Source organism: Rosa chinensis, chromosome 3 (genome assembly GCF_002994745.2).
Source record: "Rosa chinensis cultivar Old Blush chromosome 3, RchiOBHm-V2, whole genome shotgun sequence".
Classification (NCBI taxonomy): Eukaryota; Viridiplantae; Streptophyta; class Magnoliopsida; order Rosales; family Rosaceae; genus Rosa; species Rosa chinensis.
Window position 1 is genome coordinate 4745103 of NC_037090.1, and position 23616 is coordinate 4768718.

Sequence of the window (23616 nt, forward strand, 5' to 3'; positions counted from 1 at the left end):
TGTTCATAAAAAGGACAAGTTCCGGATTTGCAATAGTAGTGGTTTATGTCGATGACATGAACATAATTGGCACCCTTAAAGAGTTAAGGGAAACCGCTGAACACTTGAAATCCGAGTTTGAGATGAAAGATCTTGGAAAAACATGGTTTTGTCCCGGTTTAGAACTTGAGCACCGTAGAGATGGTATCATGATTCATCAATCAGCTTATACCCAAAAGATGCTTAGGTGTTTCAACACTGACAAGATTAAGCCTTCAAGCACCCCAATGGTCGTCCGTAGTCTTGATCCAAAGAAAGATCCATTCCGTCCAAAAGATGATGACGAAGAAGTGTTAGAGGTAGAAGTGCCTTACCTAAGTGCAATAGGCGCGTTATTGTACTTAGCACAATGCACAAAACCGAATATCTCATTCGTTGTGAACTTACTAGCTAGATATAGCTCTGTGCCAACACGACGCCATTGGACTGGTGTTAAAGATATCTTTCGATACCTAAGTGGTACAATTGATATGGGCTTGTTCTATCCCTACAGAGAGAAGATGGATTCGGACCCATCTAGTGTCAGGGACGTCACATATGGTGGACTGTGTTCCCTCTCCCCATCCCAAAATGATATAAGTGTTTTAGAAGGTTTTGCTGATGCTGGGTACCTTTATGACCCACACAAAGGTCGCTCCCAAATTGGTTATGTTTTCACTATGGGAAAGACCGCGATATCTTGGAGGTCTACAAAGCAAACTTTAGTCGCTACCTCTTCAAATCATGTAGAGATTATTGCTCTTCACGAAGTAGTTCGTGAATGTATATGGCTTAGGTCTATAGTTACTCATGTTCGAAGCAATTGTGGTCTGAAGTCTACCACAGATGAGCCAACAAGCATTTATGAGAATAATGCTGCTTGCATTGAACAAATGAAGCAAGGCTACATCAAAGGAGACAACACTAAGCACATATCGCCTAAATTCTTCTACAATCAGCAACAACAGAAGCTTCTCAAGATCAAAGTGAACCAGGTTCGATCTGAGGACAATGTGGCAGACTTGTTTACTAAGTTATTGCCCAAATCCACGTTCGAGAAACATGTGGCAAGAATTGGCTTGTGGAAATTATCTGAACTCCCATGATCGTAGTCATCAGGGGGAGGCGCAGACATCAGGAGGAGATGTCTACATGTTTGTCTCGAATAGTGAATGGTGTGTTGTGCTCTTTTTCCCCTTTGACCGAGGTTATTTTTGTCCCACTGGGTTTTTTTTGTTACTCGGCAAGGTTTTTAGCGAGGCAACGAGAGAAATACCGCGTTTGGACAACACAAGGGGGAGTATTCAAGTAAACCCTAATTTGTGTCTAGCCCAAACTCTAGGTTATTTGACCTAGTGGTAATATGGTTAAATTAGAAGGATTTAGATTCTTATTCAATGTGCGATTACTTTCCTTGTATGATTGAGATTCTATGCATTGTAATCCTCTATATAAAGAGACCCCTATTATCAATGAATATACACAACGAATTTATCTCAATTTCTGATTCCCTAAAACAATGTATAAATTTTTCAATATAAATATTAAATCAGAATTTATTTTAATTAATTTAATTCCACAAAGCTTCCCAATATATAATAGACCCGACTTGCCGGATGATGCTACATATAGAAGAAAAGGCTTTTTTTCAAAAGGTAGCGGCGAGTCGGCGATCATAATCGACACAAATGAGGTAAAAAAAAGTTCTTTAATTCTTTCTATCAGAAAGTAAATTTCATTCAAGATCTTTTAAACTGGATGCTTATAAAGACCTTTTTTGGTTTTGTTGGAATGGAGACTGGGAAGTGCATAAACTCTCTCCAACCTAATTTATTGAGAAACAGTGAAACATGTAACAACCAAAGAGGAGGAATATGACGTTCTCAAGAACAAGACAGAGAGGCATATACCAATAAAATAGAAGGAGAGAAAACAAACAACTTAATAGAAACAAAATTCGAGGAGACCAAATTCATATAGCATAATTCACTAGCAGTAGGAAGGATTTGTTGAGTTTGCTCTCCAGCTCGTCCTTAAATTAATGTAGGATAAAATTTCAAAACAATTAGTCCCTGCATTTTTTGTGTATGGCAAGTCGGGATAAATGCCTTTGTACATGCACAGTCAAAGTGCCCTATCTGTTGTAGGTAGGCGGCGAGTTTCTTGTTTTGTCAAATGGTCGTTGCTGCCTAGTGACATATCGAGTGAAGCTAGTGTTATTGGATCTGCTAGAGGGCGGCAACACAGTAGAAAAGATGTGCATTTAGTAGTTATGTTTCATTGTAATAGAGTTATCCTTTCACGATGTCACCACCATTTCAAAATAAATGGAGTAGCCAGTAGAGCACTCTTTGCCGGTAGATTCCACAGTTTCATTAGTCAAGACTTGAGTTACAGCAATTCATTCCATCTCATCTTATGAATCCTCTTGATGTTACAGTATAAAGCTTGTATATCAAACCAGTTTCGGACGGATGAAATGCGGGTACATTTCATGTGGATAGGTTGCACCAGAATTATTCGTGGTATGGCCGTATGGGTTATCTATTATACTTCCAACTGACAAAGCAGAGCCATATTCAGATTCAGCATCTCAAACTTCATGACATAATAAATCCTGAAAAATGGTAATGAACAAAAATCAAATCTGATGTCAACCATTCAACCTATGGGGTGGTGAAGCTTTGGGTTGCTTCTTTGGCTTTTGATGGCGATTGTTCTCAAACCTGGCTTTAACCATAAGAGAGAATAGCACATATATAGTTTATAATGGTGATTCTTCCCCCTACATAGTTTATGTTACAATTTACCACATATATAGTAGAAAAAAAAATGCTGACAATTGTTGTAAAATGAAAGTGAAAGTGTTTCAGAAAATGGAGAGAGCTTTGCTTCAAAGAACTTGAGAGAGAGAGAGAGAGAGAGAGAGTTTTGATGCAGAGAGGGAGAGTGGTATTTTCTGTTTTCTTCATCTTCCATGTATGAGAAATGGACTACATATATAGTGGAAGACAAGGAACATATAGCCTAAAGTCCTCCATAAAACAAGGACCCTTAAAGTCCTCCCTAAAACATGGATCCCCTACAACTAGGAAAGCATCTTCTAATATACAACAATTTACATGATATAGCCATAATAGTTTACAACACTCCCCCTTGGATATTTCATGTCAATAGTGTTGCCTAGGCTGTGCGCTTTTAAGTTGCCTCGTCAAAAACCTTGCCAAGTAATAAAAACCCTGTGGGAAAAAACAACCTTGGTCGAAGGAGAAAAAGAGCACAACGCGCATGAGTGTGGAGTAGTAATATCACAGCTTCGGAGATAAGTGGAGTCTTCTTATTAGCATCATAAGTAGGTAGTATGTCTACGAGAGGGATGCATTTAGATTTGCTACACCAAAACCTTGCCCGGTAAACCCAGTGGGAAAAACCCGTGGTCGAAGGGAAAAGATGAGCAAATGCATATATATTGAATCAAAACATCTTCAGGATGTAGTATAAGTGGGGCGACCATGCTAAAGATGTGCCTCGTTAAAACCTTGCCAGGTAATAAAACCCAGTGGGACAAAATAACCCTGGACGAAGGACAAAAGAGTACACGATGGTCAAGTGGGTATGCTTCTGGATACTCCCCCTGATTCAACTCCCCCTGAAAATTACATGTTAGATAATTCAGATAATTTACGTAGACCAATACCTTGTACATGCTTCTGGAATGTAGACTTTGGTAGTGACTTAGTGAAGAGGTCTGCACGATTGTCTTCAGATTGAATCTGCTTGACCTCAATCTTCTGATGCTCCTGTTGTTGCTTATTGAAGAAAAACTTTTGGTGCAATATGATTGGTGTTGTCTCCTTTGATGTAACCTGTCTTCATTTACTCGATGCAAGCAGCATTATCCTCGTCGATAGTGGTTGGTTCATCAGTGGTGGAATGCAGTCCACATGTGCTTTGAACATGCTTTGTGATGGCTATCAACCATATACATTCACGTATTGTGTCGTGAAGGGCTAGAATCTTAGCATGATTCGAAGAGTTAGCAACAAGGGTCTGTTTCATAGACCTCCAAGAAATTGCAGTATTCCCAATGGCAAAGACATAACCAGTTTGGGAACGCGCCTTGTGCGGGTCTGATAGATAGTCTGTATCAGCATATCCAACAAGGCTCATTCTAAGGATCAAATGGGTTTGATCGATTCCTTGATGCATAGGGATACTATAACCCCATGTCCGCCGTACCTCTACGGTAGCGAAAAATGTCTTTTATGCCATTCCAGTGGCGGCGTGTTGGCGCAGAGCTATATCTAGCTAACAAGTTCACATTGAATGAGATGTCCTGTTTAGAGCATTAAGCCAAGTACAATAATGCGCCTATTGCTCATAGATATGAGACTTCTGGCACCAATATCTCTTCATTATCATATGCAGGACGATACGGTTCTCTCTAGACTTCAGACGACCATGGGTGTGCTTGCTTTTATCCTCATTAAAGCATCTTAACATCTTCTGGATGTAATTTGGATGATGGACCAAAATTTCATCTGCACTGTGCTCGGGCTCCAGGTCGAGACAATAATTTGTTCTCCCAAGGCCTTTCACCTCAAATTCCAACTTCAGGTGCTTTGCGGTTTCCTTGATCTCTTCAGGAGTATCAATCAAATTCATGTCATTGACATAGACTGCTATAATTGCAAACCCGGAACTTGTTTCCTTAATAAAAACGCATGGATATAGTTTATTATTCACATATCCCATCCCGATCAAATATTCACTTAGACAGTTATACCACCTCCGTCTAGATTGTTTCAATCCATAAAGTGAACGCCTCAAAACTAATGAAGAGCGTGTTCCGTGGTCTAGAACTATTTGGATCAGGTATATTAAGTCCTTCAAGAACTTTTATGTATATCTCTGTATTGTGATCCCCATAGAGATAAGTTACGACCACATTCATAAGCTGCATATTCAGTTTTTCGGAAACTACCAAACTGATAAGGTAGCGGAACGTTATGACGTCCATTACGGGAGAATACGCCTCCTCGTAATCAATCACAGGGCGTTGAGAAAATTCTTGAGCCACTAGACGAGCCTTGTGTATCACAATCTCGTTTTTCTCATTACGCTTCCTTACAAATACCCATTTAAATTCTACGGGTTTAACATGGGGAGGTGTAGGAACAATAGGTCCAAACACCTTTCTCTTTGTCAAGGAATCTATTTTGACCTGGATTGCTTATTTCCTTGTTAGCCAGTCATATTTTCATTGATATTGATCAACAAAGTAAGGTTCGAGGTCATCGCATATTATAGTTTCGGTGGCCACCGCAAATACTAATATATCATCAATGATAATCTCATTCCGATTCCAAATCTCACTAAATTTACCGAGATTTCTCTATTCTCGGGAGTGGGTTCAAATGTTAGAGCGTCCCCCAACATCGTCTCTTCTAGGACAGACCCATAATCCGGATTTACCTCATGAGATGAATAGGTTTGAGATTGCGATGTCAAGAGGATTCGTTTGTGCCAAGTTTACCCTCTTCTAGGGATAAGAATCCTTCGAACCTAATGGTCTACCTCACTTCTGGGCAGGGATATATGACTGGTAGCAGCCATGGTCGTACCTCGTCCATCTGGGACGACATGTCCTACGGGGACGTCTATCCTTACAAGCATATTTGCAGCAGGTATATGTGATCTCGTCACTTTAGCTAGATCAGAGAAAGCGTCTGGCATATTTTGGGCTATACTCTGTAGATCTAGAATTCTCCGCACTTCATTATCGCATTGTGCGGTTTGGGGATCGAGATGAGACATAGTGGGGACATTCCACGTCAATTCACGTCGTTCATCAGGAACGGTAACATTCTTATCTCCCCCTAACGGCGGGAAGACTGTCTCATCAAAGTGACAACCCGTAAATCTAGCAGTAAAGAGATCGCCTGTCAAGGGCACTAAAGAGCATATAATGGATGGGATTCATAATCGACATACACGCCCATCCTTTGTTGAGGACCCAATTTTGTACGTTGTGACGGCACAATTGGCACGCGGACTGCATACCCAAATGTGCGTAAGTGCGAAACATCAGGTTCGTACCCAGTCACCAACTGTAATGCGGAGTAAGGTTGGTAGCAGTGGGCCTCAACGGGACCAACGTAGCTGCATGCAAGATTGCATAGCTCCATGCAGAAATTAGAAGCTTGGTGCACATTACCAAGATTCTATCTGTGAGACCATCTTGGGTGTGAACATAGGGAACTAAATGTTCAGCATCAATCCCAAAGGATATGCAATAATCATCGAAAGACTTCGATGTAAACTCTCTGGTATTATCAAGTCTTATAGACTTTATGGGATAATCCGAGTGGTGAACCCTCAATTTCATGATCTGGGTGAGAGTTTAGCAAAAGCAGCGTTTTCTTGCAGACAATAGTGTAACATGTGATCACTTTGTCGATACATCAACCAAAACCATGAAATATTTAAATGGTCTGCATGGTGGTTGGATAGGTCCACAAATTTTCCTTGCATTCTGTGCAGAAAAATGGTGTGTGTATATACTAGTCTTTGCACACGATGGTCTAGAGTTTAACATTCCTAACGAGCAAGTGTTACTAATTAAACACAAGACCCTTATTCAGAAGGGGATGCCCGTGTGATAAGTTGAGGATGCGGTGCATCATACTTTGACCTGGGTGTCCCAAATGGTCATGCCATAGCAAGTAGTTGCTCGAATTGATTAGCTTCTGGCTAACAAATATCAATTTCTCTAATATACGCTTCTGGCCGCACATTCAGAGGTTATGCAAAGATATTACACTCATTTTTCTCAAGGGTTTCAACGTGATAACCTTTGGTTCGAATATCCTTAATACTCAATAACGTTCTTCTGGAACGTGGAGAATATAAGGTCTCATTAATGGTAAATTCAGTACCATTGGACAACAGAAAGTGGGCTTTGCCATAGCCCTCTATCAGGTTGGATCGGCCTGATACGGTTGTCACAGGGGTATGCATAGGCAATAAGTTTGAAACATATCCGATCTCGGAGTATGGTGTGCGTAATAGCACTGTTAGCCAGACAACAAACTTCCCCACTGAATATGCCTATTCATTTATTTAATTCAATGGATCACATGTATAAATACATTTATTGAATTAAATATATTCGAACAAAACCACATTTAATCCAAAGTATCGAAAAACATAAATCACCAAAATCCGAAGATTGAAACATCATTCATTAGATATGGCACATGGGGCCAATCATACCCATGTCTTCGAGTTTCTAATCCTCGGTATGTATAGTACTTGCCTGAAAATCCATGATCTCTAGTGTGGTTTATATAGAAAATGACCCTTAAACAAAGTTGGTATTTCGAGTTCCGCGACTGGCGTAATACTCATCTACTACTTCGGCTATCACACAGCAGGTGCGGGACCAGTAGTCAATTCTTCCACATCGATGACAAAGATCATGCTAATTTTGGTGGCGACGAGCCAGACCAGTGTTCCTTTCAACTCGGGCTTGCTGAGTTAGGGCATCACAATTCTCACTACATGGGCCTTGCCCATGTGGAGCTGGATAACGTGCTCCTTGGCCTCTTGGGCCTTGGCCACCTGACTGACGGTCATGTGGGTTATTTTCCCTTCTGCCAATCATATCTTGAGTCCACTTTAGATAGTTTCTTCCGGAAACTTCCAAAGCAACAAAGTCAAGTTTGTTGAGATTTGGCATTTCTTACAGGAAATGAACAAATAATCTTAGTGCTTTGGGTAATATCGTCCATAAGCAACTAATAGGAATTTTAGGTTCTATAACATGGTATGGAAAATCGGATTAAACATGTAAAATCTACTGGTTTTATCATGTGTGGTGAATTTATGAAGGAAACTTCAAGTTTCTTAAATGGCATTATCGAAACTACAGGTTAGATATGTGTATGAACTACTGGTTCATTTAGAACTTCTAGTTCATTAGGTACCTACATTTTCTACACATATATTCTAGTGCGAAAATTTAGACAAGTAACACAATAATATTAAATATAGCAAATTGAAATAATATCTCACAAATTTGAATAAATGGAAATCACAAATCAATTGAGATATTAATTGCATGCTAGTAAAATAACATATTAATTATCACACAATTATGTGAATAAATGCTTCTGGCAATTAATTACACATATGAAATATGGTGAATTTATTTACAATAGCCATAATGACATGGACGTTGTCTGAGTTCAAATCTCAGTAGAATCAAATCATTTTTCCTTTTATTTGGTTCTACTGGACCAAAGAAAGAGTGGGCTTGATAATAAAGCCTACGTACGGGGCTTAGCTGCGAGCTCGTGACCCAGGCTTTCATGCACTAGTCAAATAGTGTGTGAGGCCTGTTGGGCTGCTCGGTCTTGCGGAAGGAAAATGGGCCTGCTGGGCTCAAGCTGGTCTACCAAGGAATGAAAATTTATTACTTAGTCCTTTCGGTAATTCCAATTGAATACGACCAGGTAAGAAGATGAGGTTTAGGTGGAGCGAGGCTCGCTTAAGTACACAGCCTCATTGAATCTTACCTAGACATCGCATCTAATTGGATGAGCCTACTTGGAAAGGTTCATAATCTTTCAGTGTTGTCGAAACTACAGGTTCGATACATGTGAACTTCTGGTTCAATATTTATGTATGAACTTTTGGTTCAATGTTTATGTGTGAACTTCCGGTTCGTTAAGTACCTGCATTCCGCACATATATATTCTAATGCAAAGAATTTAAGTGGGTAAAATATTTAAATTTAATATGAGCAGGTAACACCACAAAACATTATTATAATAAATAATGAAGGGAAGATGTATCATTATCACAAAGTCCAAACAAGTATATATAGATATTTGTCACAATATAAAAGAATTGATAGCTAAAATAAAAGCTATTGATTTTCCCTTTTACTCATTCAATTATGCCAATTATAGTGCAAGAGAAATAAGTGTCTCTCATAGAGGATTAAGTTAAACTAGATGCTTCAACAAAAGTCATAAATCGTGACTGCAGTTCATACTGAACAACAGTCGAAAGACGAACTGAAACACTAAGCAAAACTACCCAGAAAAATACGAAAATTTACAGAGATGCACTAAACATATAAGGGCTCCAGCATACAAAATTTGGTGAATTTTGGAGTTGAATTACTATTTTAAATAAATACTGGAACACAGAGATCAGAAGGTAAAATGAAACAGCAAAATAGGTTTTTTGTTTGGAAAAACCTACTTGATTGTAGAGCTGGTAGAGTGAAGTTGATTGAATGATGAACTGCCTTTTCTCTGCAACCTAAGAATTATTCACCTCTTCCCTTGTCAATCTGCAATCCAAATCCTAGAGCTATTCGTGCTGATAACGTGTTGTAAAATGAAAGTGAAAGTGTTTCAGAAAATGGAGAGAGCTTTGCTTCAAAGAACTTGAGAGAGAGAGAGAGAGAGAGAGAGTTTTGATGCAGAGAGGGAGAGTGGTATTTTCTGTTTTCTTCATCTTCCATGTATGAGAAATGGACTACATATATAGTGGAAGACAAGGAACATATAGCCTAAAGTCCTCCATAAAACAAGGACCCTTAAAGTCCTCCCTAAAACATGGATCCCCTACAACTAGGAAAGCATCTTCTAATATACAACAATTTACATGATATAGCCATAATAGTTTACAACAACAATAACTTTAGAGTACAAACTCGATAATAAACCAGAATTGGAAAACTCTACTCCTACATTTGTGGATGTAGAAGTTTCACCATCTCTCCAGGTCTCACATGAACTTGGAGCTTTTGAGACACTGTGTCAGTTTCTGCACAACAAAAGACATGGAGGGTCTTTCTTGTGGAGTATCTTCTGTGCACATCAACCCTACATCAAGCATTTGAATGCAGCATCTCTCAAGCTCTTGCAAAGCACCCTCTGTACTTTTTATCTCCTTCAGTGCACTGTCAACGACATCCAAAACATGGTCTGGGTACGAAGAATGTACCCAGTTCCTTAGATCAACCTCATCTGAAAACATATTGCTTGTTGGTCTTTTTCTTGTTATCAACTCGAGCACCATCACACCAAAGCTATAGATATCTCCTTTAGTTGAAACCTCATTTCCTTGCCCATATTCTGTAATGTAAGTAGCCTCTGTTAAATTACTCATTTAATTTTTTTGGTGTATAAATGTGAAATTAGTGATGTGAATCATGTGATATGTATACCTGGGGGAATGTAACCAATCGATCCTCGTAGAAAATGCGTTGTGCTAACATGCAATTCATTGGGTTTGTCAGCTGATATGAGCTTTCCAATCCCAAAATCTGCCACGTGAGCCACCATATCATTGTCAATAAGCACGTTCTCTGGTTTTAAATCACAATGTAGAATTTGGACTGGACAACCTTCTTGAAGATACTCCAAGCCATTGGCAACATCTATAGCTATAGACAATCTTTCCCACAATGTTAATTCACATGCTCCTTCCTCTAGTCCACCAGGATAGAGATGCTCTGCCAAGTTACCATTTCCTACATATTCAAGAATAAGAGCCTTGAACTGTGTGTTCCAGGTATATCCTACCATCCTTACAAGATTCCGGTGCTTAATTTCGGACATGATTTGGCATTCCCTCTTAAAGCTTTTGTAACTCTGAATACTGTCACCATGTAGAACCTTCACTGCCATAATAGTATTCCCGTCATCAACAATTGCTTTATAGACTGTTCCGAAGGTCCCTCTACCCAGGAGATGAGCTTCATTGAACTCACCTGTTGCAATTTCAAGTTCCCTTTGGGTGAAAGTTCGACTTCCACGATGGCTTGGGGATCCCATTACTCTTAGCATTCCGTGTTCACGGTGTTCTGGTTTTGAATCCTGTTTTCTGAAGAAGAAGAAACAATAAATGAAGACAGCAACCAGCACACAGACAAATGCAACTGCTGCAACCAAAGAGTAAAGTATCGATTTTCTTATTATATATTCCCTCTTTTGAACTACGCATGGCGGACGACCAAGTAGTGCAGAACCACCACACAACCCCACATTCCCCAAGAATGAGCTTCTATTGAAAGATTTTATCCTCCCAGTGTCTGGAATTTCTCCTGATAACCTGTTATAAGATAAATTGAGATTCTTGATCATCTGTGCTTTAGCAATCCAGATTGGAATACTGCCATTTAATCGATTAAGTGACAAGTCCAAAACTTCAAGTTGAGTGATCAACTTCAACGACTCTGGAATAGTCCCCTCAAATATGTTGTTGGACATGTTTAGATACGCCAAAGATATGCAGCTTCCCATCAATGTAGGTATGGACCCAGAAAACTGGTTGCCAGACAAGTCAATTGCCTGTACAAATACCAGCTTTCCAATGCTTGCAGGCAACTGTCCTTCGAAGTTATTGTTCGAAAGATTAAGAGAGAGAGCTAAATTGGAAAAACGGTCAATCTGTACAGGAACAGAGCCTTGTAAGTTGTTGAAGGATAGATCAAGCAGCATGATAAGAGAACATTGAGTAAGCTCAATTGGAAACTTTCCTGATAGGCGATTTCTAGACAGGTAAAGATATCTCAGCTGTGAGAGATTACCAAGTGAAGGCGGAATTGGCCCACCAATCGAATTGTTGCCAAATTCTAGTACACCAACGTTAGACATCATCCCTAAGTCATCTGGCATTGGCCCAATAATTCTGTTGTTCCCCAAGTATAACCTCTGCAAATTCGAAAGCTTGCCAAGAGAAGATGGAATTTTTCCTTCCAAACGGTTGTATGACAAGTACAAGGTTACCAGGCCGCTTAAGTTTCCGAGACTATCTGGTATACTTCCTGTAATGTGGTTATCAAAAAGATTCAAGTAATAGAGGTCTTTTGAAAGGTCACCTATTGAAGATGGTAGATTTCCAGTGAACAAACACGAACCCAAATGTAGTTTTTGCAGATATGAACAGTTAGTTAGAGCCGTTAAGAAACTGAGAGAAGAATTACCAGAGCCGCCACCCAAGTTGTTGGAATGTAAGTAGAAATTCTCAAGGTTCTCTAGCTTGCCCAATCCTGCAGGAACTTGCCCCTCTAAATTATTCAAACTAACATCAAACAGTATCAGCTGTGAAAGATTGGAGAGGGTCACTGGAATACTCCCAGAAAGCTTGTTGTTTGACATGTACATTTTCTGCATATTCTTGAGTTTAGCAAACAAATCTGAAGGGATTTCTCCATTTAACATATTCTCAATCAGAGTGATTTCGCGTAAAGCAGTGCAGTTACCAATTACTGCAGGTATTGAGCCTTCGAGGTAGTTTGTATGGAGATACAGAATCTCTAGCTTTCTTAATGCTCCAAGCTCTGGTGGGATCTTTCCAGTAAAATAGTTGACAGCCAGTTCTAGTTGTGTCAATTCCGTCAAGTTTAAAAGTGAGGCTGGAAGCACTCCGCTGAGACTGTTTACGGAGAGAGCCAAGTATGTTAGATTCTTCACCCAGCCGAGTTCTTTAGGAAGTACACCAGATAGATTGTTGTAAGTCAAGTCTATGACTTTCAAGCTTTGGCAACCATGTAATGAACCTGGAATGCTACCTTCAAGCTTGTTTGAGCTCAAATTCAGAAATGCCAAATCTTTAAGTATTCCCAAGGAAGATGGAATTTGTCCATGGAACCTATTGCTTTGTAAAGACAGGTTGGTAAGAAGAGAGAGTTTGGATATGAATGGTGATATCCTTCCTTGCAAGCCCATATCTATCAGTTCAATTCCTATAACCCGGTTTTGGAGACGTTGGTGGCATGTAATTCCAGTCCAGTTGCAGAAGGGATTGACTTCGTTCCAAGTTTGAAGATGACCTTCGGGATCACTTGTTAGCTCCTCCTTGAATTTGAGCAGAGTGTTGCAATCACTGGAATCTTCACAAAGAAATGCAGACTTAGATGGCAGAACAAGAAAAATGAAGAAAAAACATAGTACCATTTCTGTAATACAATAGTTCAGATTGTAAGCCATTCTTTCTTCATAGAACAATTTCTCTTTACAGATATAACAGGTCCTAAGAAAGTAGGATTTTTTTATTATTATTGCTGTAATGGTAGATGAACCACCAGAACAGTGAGTAAATTGACAGGTATGACAATTCGAACTGGCTACAATTTATTATGATATGTGTCACTGTTTCTCCATGGATGCTAAATTCTGAAGCTGTGACAATAAAAGAAGCAAGGGCAGACTTGGGACTTGCACACTTGTATACATTATCAAGCTGAAGCTTTTATTATTTCTGGCAAGTAGGTGTACATGTCATTGTAACTTGCAATGTATTAAAGGACCACATCATTAAACCCTGGTCTGGTGGTCAACTAGGGTTGGCCCTGGATAATAATTTAGGGAGAACTTGTTGGCAGCCATAGCTGAGGCTCCTTTCAGAGAGCAGAACCACACATAAATCTGAACCGATATTTCATAAGGACCCACTTAAATATCAAGTTGTACATAAATTCTCGAAAGCAAAGATAGTATCTGCTAAATACATATATCAAATGGGAGAATGGAAGCCATATATATCTTATGCTGTTCAGTTTCGCTTTTGTTGTAACTACCAGATATGATGAACTGTATGAAAACCCAACTAGAAATCTTCCAGCTTCTGTAAATTCGTCCTAGGAGTAAAAAAAGAAAAAAGAAAAAAAAAAATTCCTGATATAAGAAATCACAAACCCACATGGCCACATGCAGAAGTTTAACAGTTCAACTCCTACAAGGATATATATTAAACAGAGAAAATTTGTAGAGTGGGAATAAACACACCTCAATCCTGCTTCTTTTGTCTCTAAAAATACAATGTACTTGATTTTGGTAAAGTCTGCTTTGAAGGATTTGCTCTCATCTCTTTTCATCTTGATCTAAGTAATAAAGTAAAAACCTCTCATCCGGTACATATCCTTCATCTTTCATAAGTCTAAGCAATTCTGCCAAAACCCTATAAATGATCTCTGCTTGTGGATGCATTTTATCACCAACAACAAAGCTCTGAACTTTCTTTTCAATTTCAATCCAACTAATACCCGTTTCTTTTGCCACCCCCATCTCCTTCATCCCCTTAATAGTCTTTGCTCTGTCTTTCCACCTTCCTTCAGAAGAATATATATTGGCAAGCAAAACATATGGTGCGGGACTCTGCGGTGCTGCCAAAACCAACTGATCTGCAGCATATTTACCGATGTCAGAATTACCATGAATGCTACAAGCACCAAGCAATGCTTGCCAAACAAGTACACCAGGATTCTCAGGCAGTTCTTTAATGAAATTTTTAGCCTCAGTTAGAAGTCCTGCCCGACCTAACATGTCAACAATACCGGCATAGTGTTCTGGCCTCGGACTCATCCCATGTTCTTCTTTCATAGAGTTCAGAAACTCCATGCCCCTTTCGATCAACCCAACATGGCTACAAGCATGAAGTAGAGACAGAAATGTAATGTCTGTTGGTTGTACGCCTTCCATTTGCATCTTTTCATACAATTGTAATGCTTTGGAGCCATCTCCGTGACGGGCAAAAGCTGCAATCATTGAATTCCATGAAACCGAGTTCCTTTGAGGCATTCGAGTGAACACTTTAGCCGAATCCTCCAGCTCTCCACACTTGGAATACATATTTATAAGCCCATTTGTAACAAAAGAGTTATAACCAAAATTCTTTTTGACAATTAAAGAGTGGAGTTGCTTTCCCAGGCCTAAAGAAGTATCAACACCAAATACCCCAAGAACTGCTGAAACCATGTCTGGGTCAATTTCAATCCCTGCCTTCATCATTTTCACAAAAATCTGGATAGCTTCAGTCTCAAACCCATTTTGTGCAAATCCCACAAGGATAACAGTCATGGAAACCCCATCAAGTTCTTCGGTGGACTCAAATATTCTCCATGCATCTTCCACACTACCACATTTTGAGTACATGTCCATCAATGAACTCTCAATGCACAGGTCTGATTGAACTCCCAATTTCCATACAAGTCCATGAATTTGACGCCCCGCCCTTATCGCCTGCAATCCAGAACACGCCATGAGTGAGCCCAAAAACGTCATAGCATTCGGTTCCACCACACCACTCCGCATCTCCGCAAACACCTTCAAGCTCTCAACATAGAAACCATTCTGTGCAAGGCCCGAAATCATTGCCGTCCATGTAATCACATTCCTCTCAAACATCTCATCAAAAACCCGTCTTGCTGAGCCAAAACACCCACATTTACAATACGATGTTATCAAAGCATTCCCCACTTCAGTTTCCCTCTCAAACCCATTCAAAACCACCAAACCATGCATCATTTTGTTCAAGTAACAACACTCCTCCCCATCAAAACCCGCTATAATGCAAGTCAAAGTAGCTTTATCAAATCGATAAAAACCCGACTCCCGCATTCGCTTGAAGTACCCAAAACCAATCTCACACTCCCCATTTCTCAAAAACCCCGAAATCATAGTATTCCAAGAAACCGTATCTCTCACAGGCATTTCGTCGAACATCTTAACTGCATTCTTTTCTTTACCACATTTCAAGTACATGGAGAGCAGAGAGTTCCAAATTACAAGGACATTGCAATTTTCGGTTTCGAAAAATTCAGGGTTCTTAATAATAGAGGCGTGGAGGGAAGAACCCAATTGAAAGTGACGATTTTTCCCACAAAAAGAAAGAAGCAGGCTTACATCGACATGGTTGAGGACCAATGCCGAGGTTTCTGAAATGGGGTTTTGGTAAACCCTGGTTTTGAGAAGAGAGAATAGAGAAGAAGCCCAAGAGGGGGAGTAGGGAAAGACCCATTTGGATTTCATCCATGAAACGTGACTCGCAAGACTAATCGTTGCCCGCTCTGTTTCAAAATTAGGGTTCAAACTCGGGCCAATTAGCTATTATATAGTAGTAGGCGCAATATGATGGAAGACCGATCCAATAGGTAGTACCGGCCCAATGAGCAGTCTAGTCCGAGACCAATATTAAGGCGATTAAAGTGGAAATTTTTGTATGTACCGACAGTGTAAGTGACTCAGCACCTATTAAATGATTTTAACTCTCGATATTTATAGTTAATATTTTTTTAATAACAAAAAAGTCAACTTGATGTTATTCAGCTATCCATTCATGTTGGTGTCGATGCTCTGAATCCTCCTCTTAATTAAAGATCGATCTAATAGTTATATGATATGTTTACTTACTTGGAATGAAAAATAATCATGAATCAGAGACAACTGGAATGAGAGAAGAAAGGAATCAGTCTTGATTCCAGAGCCTTTGATTCCTAAATTCATCTCATCTCTTCGTAATCAAATTCTTAAGTATTCAGGAATCGATTCCTGACAAAGAGATGAGATCTACACCTATTTCAATTCCTCTATGTGTTAGTAAACGCAGGAATATTTTTACCTCAGAATCATTCCGATTCATTTATGTGTTAGTAAATGCTGGAATAATTACCCCATAATTATTCTCTCCATTTTCATTCATATTTCAAGTAAGTAAACGTGTTCTTAATGATTTAAGTTTGAGGACTTTATTCGGCACTCAACTTCGGGTTGATTATGGAACAAGTTCGAGTTTGAATTGCACTTGAACTTAAGCAAAGCTTTAAGAAAGACAAAATATAATAAAACTATAATGATTGCGAGCTGAATTTTAAGGAACAACCTAGCGGTTTCATAAATATATATTTCAAAATTCGAACTTGCATGACTTGTTTTTTGTAGTGACATTGATATTGAATGGAAGCTTGGCCCCTTGGTGTATACTATAAATCCCAAAGCTTACCGAGTATGAGGTTTTGCTGAGAGATTGTAGTAGTTAAGCCGTAACACAGCTGCAGAAGCAAACCATGAATTCATCATCCTTCTTCACAAATCATATCTCTTGAAAGCTCGATTTTGCAGAAATGAAGCTCAAATCACAAATCTAGGGTTTCACCTCGAAGAAGCTGGATGAGGCTTGAATGTAGAAGCGAAGAAAAGGATCAGACACATGATCAAGAGCCAGAGCTCTGATACCATGATAACATGGCTACCATGGTGCTATGAGTTATAGATTTGCAAGTGAAGCTTGAAGAAGATAAGAAAAATGTAGAGAAAACTTTGACAGTGTAATATCAGGTTCTTCTCATAAAATCCAGAAAATCTACAGACGATGGAACTTGGCGGAGTTTCCGAAGATCAGACGGTAGATGGGGCACCATATGGCTTGCTTTCTGAAGTGGGTTTGTGTCCTTCATAGGACCCATAGGGTTGAGTAGCCAGGGTTTAGGAGTTTCGTGATCAGCCATTCTTCTCTCTCTCCGACAACAATTGATCCAAATTTGGTTCGATCTGGATTAGTATGGATTCTTAGGATGTTTTTCGGCTAATAAACCAACAACACCGCCTGCAAACATATGAAACCCACCATTGCGAATACCAAGAATCCATCTGAAATTGAATTAAGCAAAGATCCTTGTGAGATTCATTTCTTTACAGGTTTTTGTTAAATTGATAAAAACGATTACAGAATCGAAACTACAGTGAAATAATTTACCTTGTGGTGGTGAAGCGAAGCTAAATCTATCTTTGGGAGCTGATATTGGTATTCAAATAAAAACATTGTGATTCTCATTTGAATGGGTCTCTAGGAACGAAAAGAAAACAAGGCAAATAACGGTTGCAGAAAACAGAAAGGAACCCAAACTTAAAATTCAAAATTAAAGGGTGGATTAAATTCAGTTTACTCCCTTGAACTTTGGGCCTAAAATCAGATTGATCACTCTTTCTGAAAATCGATTATAATGGTCTCTATACTCTCAAATGACATCACCCGAGTCCAAAATTTAAATTTGGCTCGAAACATAACGTCAGCGGCTGAGTTGGAGCCGACATGGGGGCCCACAATGAGGGCAAAATGGACATTTCAAATTTTTCTCTCTCTTTTTAAATTTTCTCTCTCTCTCTCTCTCTCTCTCTCTCTCTCTCTCTCTCTCTCTCTCTCTCTCTCTCTCTCTCTCTCTCTCTCTCTCTCTCTCTCTCTCTCTCTCTCTCCCAGATGCTCGATCCGATCCATCCATGCCTTCGCTCTCTAGCTCTCCAACCTCCACGCCACCTCCGAGCTCCTCCACCACACTCCCTACCCTCCGCCTCTCCAAGAAGCTCCGCCACCTCGCCGTCGACCTTGGAAAGATTGACAGCAACCAAATCAATAATCACAATCAGCCATTCAATTCATAGTTCAAGATTCATAGTATAACTTGAATTCACAAGCCCAACCAGGCATTTATCACGCTCAAAAACGCCAGATACAAGCCTAGAACCTCCTGAACAACTGCCAGAAAAATCCCAAAAAACCATTGTGCACACTACACAGTGAGGTCCGCCAGCACCGAGAGAAACCAAAAACCAATTCGTTCATAACCTTAAGCAATCGAAAACCATGTATACAATCGTGTAGAACATGAAGAAGAGATCGATTTTTGTACCTCATGCATTGTTAATGATCACTAGAGTCGCTGGATAACCCATCGAAACTTCACCGTAAAACCCCAAAGCTTCAGGCTTCAATTCTCTCTCCTCGATCAACGATTAGACAAACCCATACCATGGGGACGTCAGGGAGGATGAGACGAAAGGTTTGGCCTGGGTGGGCAGGTCGGACGTTGCCTTTCCGGCCCGTCGGCCTCCAGCTCTGAATTGGGCGAAAGTGAAAGATTAGGGCTTGAATTGGGTTTGGGGAGATAGAGAGAAGTTACAGAAGCTTGTGCCTACTTACGCCGCTGATTCTAATCGAGGAGGAGTACGAGGAACGAGATGGCGTGGTGTGGAGCTTCAGATCGAAGAGAGGTGGAGGCGGAAGCGTGGTCGTCGATATAGAGAAGGGGAAAGAGAGGGAGAGAGAGAAGAAGAAAAAATTAAGAAAAGAGATAAAAAAAAATTAGAAAAATTGAAAATGTCTATTTTGCCCTCCTTATAAGGTTTAAAATCTGAAAAGTGGGCTCCCTTGTCGGCTCCAACTCAGCCGCTGACGTCATGTTTTGAACCAAATTTAAACTTTGGACTCGAGTGATGTCATTTGAGAGTATAGGGACCATCGTAATCGATTTTTAGAAAGAGGGACCAATCTGATTTTAGGCCCAAAGTTCAGGGGAGTAAACTGAATTCAATCCTTAAAGGTTTCATATATTTTTCAAACAAAATGGCTTTTGTTCAATTCCTACTAAATATTACGTCTCCATTACAAAATGTAACACTAATATTATGGTGTTTCTCATGGTCGAGTTTATTGCCCCCAATAAACTTTTATTACCCATAAATAAAATATTTTCTAACTTTTATTGCCCTCAAATAAAACGTTTATTGTCCCTCAATAAAACCTAAATAGTTTATTGCCCTCCCACCAATAAAACCTCCGGCAAGGTTTCGGCAAGGTCCAGTGAGATTTCGGAGACCTCTTGCAGGATTCCCTCAAAGTCCAGTGACCAGAGTCCGATGAAGTCTCCGTTGATTTTTCTCTCTTCCACTCTCACTCACTATGTGACAAAGGGGAAAAGGGCAAAATTGACCCAAAAATAAATAAATAACAAAAAAAAATAACTCAATTGGGTATTAGAGAAAAAAATGTAATTTGTTGGGTAAGTGGGTAATCTTATAAGATGATGGGGTACTTTAAATTTGGATAAATAGACATTTACCCAATAAAGATTGCTCTGAAAAATTAATTAGAATTATACTCTTACATTATTATCTTTTTATTGTATCAACAATTGAGAATTACAACAACTATATTGAAGGAAACCCGAATTATGTGTGCCTGACCCAAACATGATTACTTGTTCTAGTTGTAATATGGTAGAATATTCTAGATCTCCTAATTATCCGTATTTGTTTGGCATTCTTTGTACTCGCTCAAATATACTATACATGTAATCCTTTATATAAAGAGGTCACTCCACTATATTATCAATGAAAGCATCCAATTATTCTATTACCTATATATCCTTGTCCTTAAACAAACTAGTCTTTAACTTTCATTTACGAATGAGACTTATGCCACTAGATTACCAAATGGTACTGGGTTGTACTCTTAATAATTAACAGTTGGTTAGGATAATATTAATAAACAATTTAAACCCGAATTTTTTTTCCACTTCTTAATATAAACTAGGATAATTAGAGAAAATAATAATTTGAAAACTTTAACGTAAGATGATCAAAGCCACATGATATTAAAATGGTGCTAGCAGACCATTTTAAAATAATAATTTGGCTCAAAGAAGACCGCGCGGCACTTGCTAGTAGGCAAGTCAGCCAAGTCCTAGGGGCAAGCAAGAATACAATTATATAAATGTTGGGCAACCACGATAAACAAATGGATATAATCAAAAGGAAAGATCAAGAAGCAATCTCACGAGACATATATAGACGATTAAATAATTCCTCTTTTATTGTTGGTAAGACGTCAAGAGAGGCAAAAGTAAATGTGCTTACCTATACTAGTTATGTAGTCCAAACTAGCCGCGACTAGAAACCTCTTCCTAAAGAGCATAACAGGCTTAAATAGCAAAACCAGTGGGAAACATCCATTTGCTCAAGGAAACTAAATGCTAAATAAAATAAACTCATAAATTATAAATTACTAAAACACCCCTAACACACAAGCAACCAGCCAAAGGCTTAACAATTTAGGCTTTGCCCTCAATTGTTGGACATGGTCTGTTTCTTTTTTTTTTTTTTTTTTTGGGAAATAGAGTATAATGTATTAGATAACCAGCCATATCTAAGTAGTACAAATTCATTACAAGTCAATTTGAGTCTGCTTTTAAAATGAATCTATAAACAAACAACAACTCCGTGTCTTCTGCAGAAAAATCATCGCCTAGCCCTCCATCTGCCTAGGAATGTGGAAGTTATCTCATCTCTTCAAGTCTCAGATGATATTGGAGCTTTTCATAACCTGTTTCAATTTCTGCACAACAAAAGACATAGCAGGTCTTTCATGTGGATTCTCTTCTGTGCACATCAACCCCACATCAAGCATTTGAATGCAGCATTTCTCAAGCTCATCCAAAGCGCCATGTGTGCTTTGTATCTCCTTTAATGTACTGTCAACAACATCCCAAACATGGTCTGGGAACGAAGAAACCACCCACTTCCTTAGATCAAGCCCATCCGGAAACATATTGCTTGTCGGTCTTCTTCTTGTTATCATCTCAAGCACCATGACACCGAAGCTATAGATGTCTCCTTTTGCTGATACCTCAATTCCTTGTCCATATTCTGTAATACAAGTAAACTCTATTAACCACAATGTTTGCTTTATAGATGTGAAACTAGTGATGTGATTATGCATACCTGGGGGAATGTAACCAATTGATCCACGTAGAAAATGCGTTGTGCTAACATGTGATTCGTTGGATTTCACAGCTGCGTTGAGCTTCCCAATCCCGAAATCTGCTACATGAGCCACCATATTGTTGTCAATAAGCACATTTTCTGGTTTTATATCACAGTGCATAATTTGGACTGGACAACCTTCTTGAAGATACTCCAAGCCACTAGCAACATCTATAGCTATTGACATTCTATCCCTCAACGATAATTCACATGCTCCTTCCTCTAGTTCACCAGGATAAAGATGCTGTGCTAAGTTACCATTGTCAATATACTCAAGAATAAGAGCCTTGAACTGTTTGTTCCAGGTATATCCCACCATTCTTACAAGATTCCGGTGCTTAACTTGGGACATTATTTGACATTCCCTCTTGAAGCTTCTGTAACTCTGATTACCATCACCATGCAGTACCTTCACTGCCACGATATTTTGATTATTTTCCCCATTGTCAATAACTGCTTTATAGACTGCTCCGCTGGTTCCTCTACCCAGGAGGTGAGACTCATTGAACTCACCTGTTGCAATTTCAAGTTCCCTTTGGGTGAAAATTTGACTTCCATGATGGCTCGGTGATCCCATTACTCTTAGCATTCTGTGTTCAGGGTGTTCTGGTTTTGAATCCCGTTTTCTGAAGAAGAAGAAGAAACAATAAACAAAGACAGCAACCAGCACACAGACTACTGCAACTGCTGCAACCAAAGGGTAAAGTATCGATTTTCTTATTATATATTCTCTCTTTTGAACTACGCATGGCGGACGACCAAGTAGTGCAGAACCACCACACAACCCCACATTCCCCAAGAATGAGCTTCTATTGAAAGATTTTATCCTCCCAGTGTCTGGAATTTCTCCTGATAACCTGTTATAAGATAAATTGAGATTCTTGATCATCTGTGCTTTAGCAATCCAGATTGGAATACTGCCATTTAATCGATTAAGTGACAAGTCCAAAACTTCAAGTTGAGTGATCAACTTCAACGACTCTGGAATAGTCCCCTCAAATATGTTGTTGCACACAATGTTTTAAAAGGCTAAGGCGTAGTCGAGGCGTTTTCGAGAGAGCCTCAGTAAGGCGTTCGCCTTGAGTCGTAAGGCGTAAGCCTTACGTATAAAGAGCTATATTACATTGTTGCCTGCAGAAAACATAGCATCCTATCAATTACATATAAACATAACAATCTGGGCATAACAATATGCCAATATTCAAAACATACCTATTAATTACATATAAACGTAACAATCTGGACATAACAATCTGCCAAGAATCAAAATATACCTATCAATTACATATAAACATAACAATCTGGGCATAACAATATGCCAATATTCAAAACATACCTATCAATTACATATAAACATAACAATCTGGGTATAACAATCTGCCAAGAATCAAAATATACCTATCAATTACATATAAGCATAACAATCTCTACAATCTGCCAAGAATCAAAACATAACAATCTGGGCAGCATATCAATTAAACAAACTAGTTTTAGCAACTATTAACTGTACACACACACACATATAATATATATATATATATATATATATATATATATATATATATATCAATTAAACAAACTGCGCAGCATAACAATCAGTTGATTCAACTATTGTATGTAAATTGACCGAAGACCGAAGACTTCTTTTTTCTTATTAGCCAAAGACTAGCACATTCGTCCTCTGCTGAGTTTATTTCGATCAACTCAATCTGTAATAAACCCCAAAACAGTTACTTACTTTGACCATAAACATGGGTGGGACTAGTTCTATCATGACAAGAAAAACAAAGTTGGATCGCAACATTGAATTGATAAACATTCATACCTTAAACTCTTCAAATCAAATCAACTCTGAAAGTGAAAATTTCTTGCTCCAATTCTGCAAACAGCCTCCTTTAGAGCGAAATCCTTGAGAAAACCAATGGGCTCTTGATCATTTTATCAAATTTGCTGCTTGGGAATTGATATTTGGAAGTGAAGGAGTAGGAGTTTTGATGAAGGATGCTGAAGCAACTCGAAAATGACTGCAGCCCGAGACCAAAGGGAGTTTTAATTCCCAAAACACCAAAACGACGTCGTTTTGGTGTTTAAAAAACAAAAAAAAAAAATCCTGAGCGTCCGCGTTGAACGCCTCTGGACGCGTTTTTGGCGCCTTTGCCGCCTTGATCTGCGCCTTCGCCGCCTCTGCGCCTCACCAGCA

The 23616-nt window shown here is 39.1% G+C and overlaps 3 protein-coding genes across 7 annotated transcripts; all 3 read right to left on the bottom strand.

Moving 5' to 3' along the window:
* Positions 1-2694: 2694 nt before the first annotated feature.
* Positions 2695-13224, bottom strand: LOC112195304 (putative receptor-like protein kinase At3g47110). Of its 3 annotated transcripts, XM_024335713.2 has the most exons (4): positions 10265-13224; positions 9292-10172; positions 8598-8756; positions 8104-8473 (listed from the first exon to the last, which is right to left on the bottom strand). In XM_024335713.2, exons 1-2 carry the CDS (start codon positions 13029-13031, stop codon positions 9823-9825), a joined length of 3117 nt encoding a protein of 1038 aa, XP_024191481.1. In that variant the 5' UTR covers positions 13032-13224; the 3' UTR covers positions 8104-8473; positions 8598-8756; positions 9292-9822. The 3 variants fall into 3 exon arrangements, with proteins under 3 accessions (XP_024191483.1, XP_024191481.1, XP_024191482.1); XM_024335715.2 differs by lacking the exons at positions 8104-8473; positions 8598-8756 and adding an exon at positions 2695-2861 and having other exon boundaries at positions 9732-10172; XM_024335714.2 differs by lacking the exon at positions 8598-8756.
* Positions 12798-15918, bottom strand: LOC112195305 (pentatricopeptide repeat-containing protein At3g05340). Its single transcript, XM_024335716.2, has 2 exons — positions 13830-15918; positions 12798-12934 (listed from the first exon to the last, which is right to left on the bottom strand). Exon 1 carries the CDS (start codon positions 15849-15851, stop codon positions 13905-13907), a length of 1947 nt encoding a protein of 648 aa, XP_024191484.1. The 5' UTR covers positions 15852-15918; the 3' UTR covers positions 12798-12934; positions 13830-13904.
* Positions 15919-20620: 4702 nt separating this feature from the next.
* LOC112195306 (probable LRR receptor-like serine/threonine-protein kinase At3g47570) lies at positions 20621-23581 on the bottom strand. 3 transcript variants are annotated; one of them, XM_040516238.1, is made up of 5 exons: positions 23242-23581; positions 22753-22793; positions 22629-22669; positions 21375-22547; positions 20621-21299 (listed from the first exon to the last, which is right to left on the bottom strand). In XM_040516238.1, the coding sequence occupies exons 4-5, from the start codon at positions 22303-22305 to the stop codon at positions 20950-20952; spliced, it is 1281 nt and encodes a 426-aa protein (XP_040372172.1). In that variant the 5' UTR covers positions 22306-22547; positions 22629-22669; positions 22753-22793; positions 23242-23581; the 3' UTR covers positions 20621-20949. The 3 variants fall into 3 exon arrangements, with proteins under 3 accessions (XP_040372172.1, XP_024191487.1, XP_024191486.1); XM_024335719.2 differs by lacking the exon at positions 22753-22793; XM_024335718.2 differs by lacking the exons at positions 22629-22669; positions 22753-22793.
* Between the last annotated feature and the right edge of the window lie 35 nt (positions 23582-23616).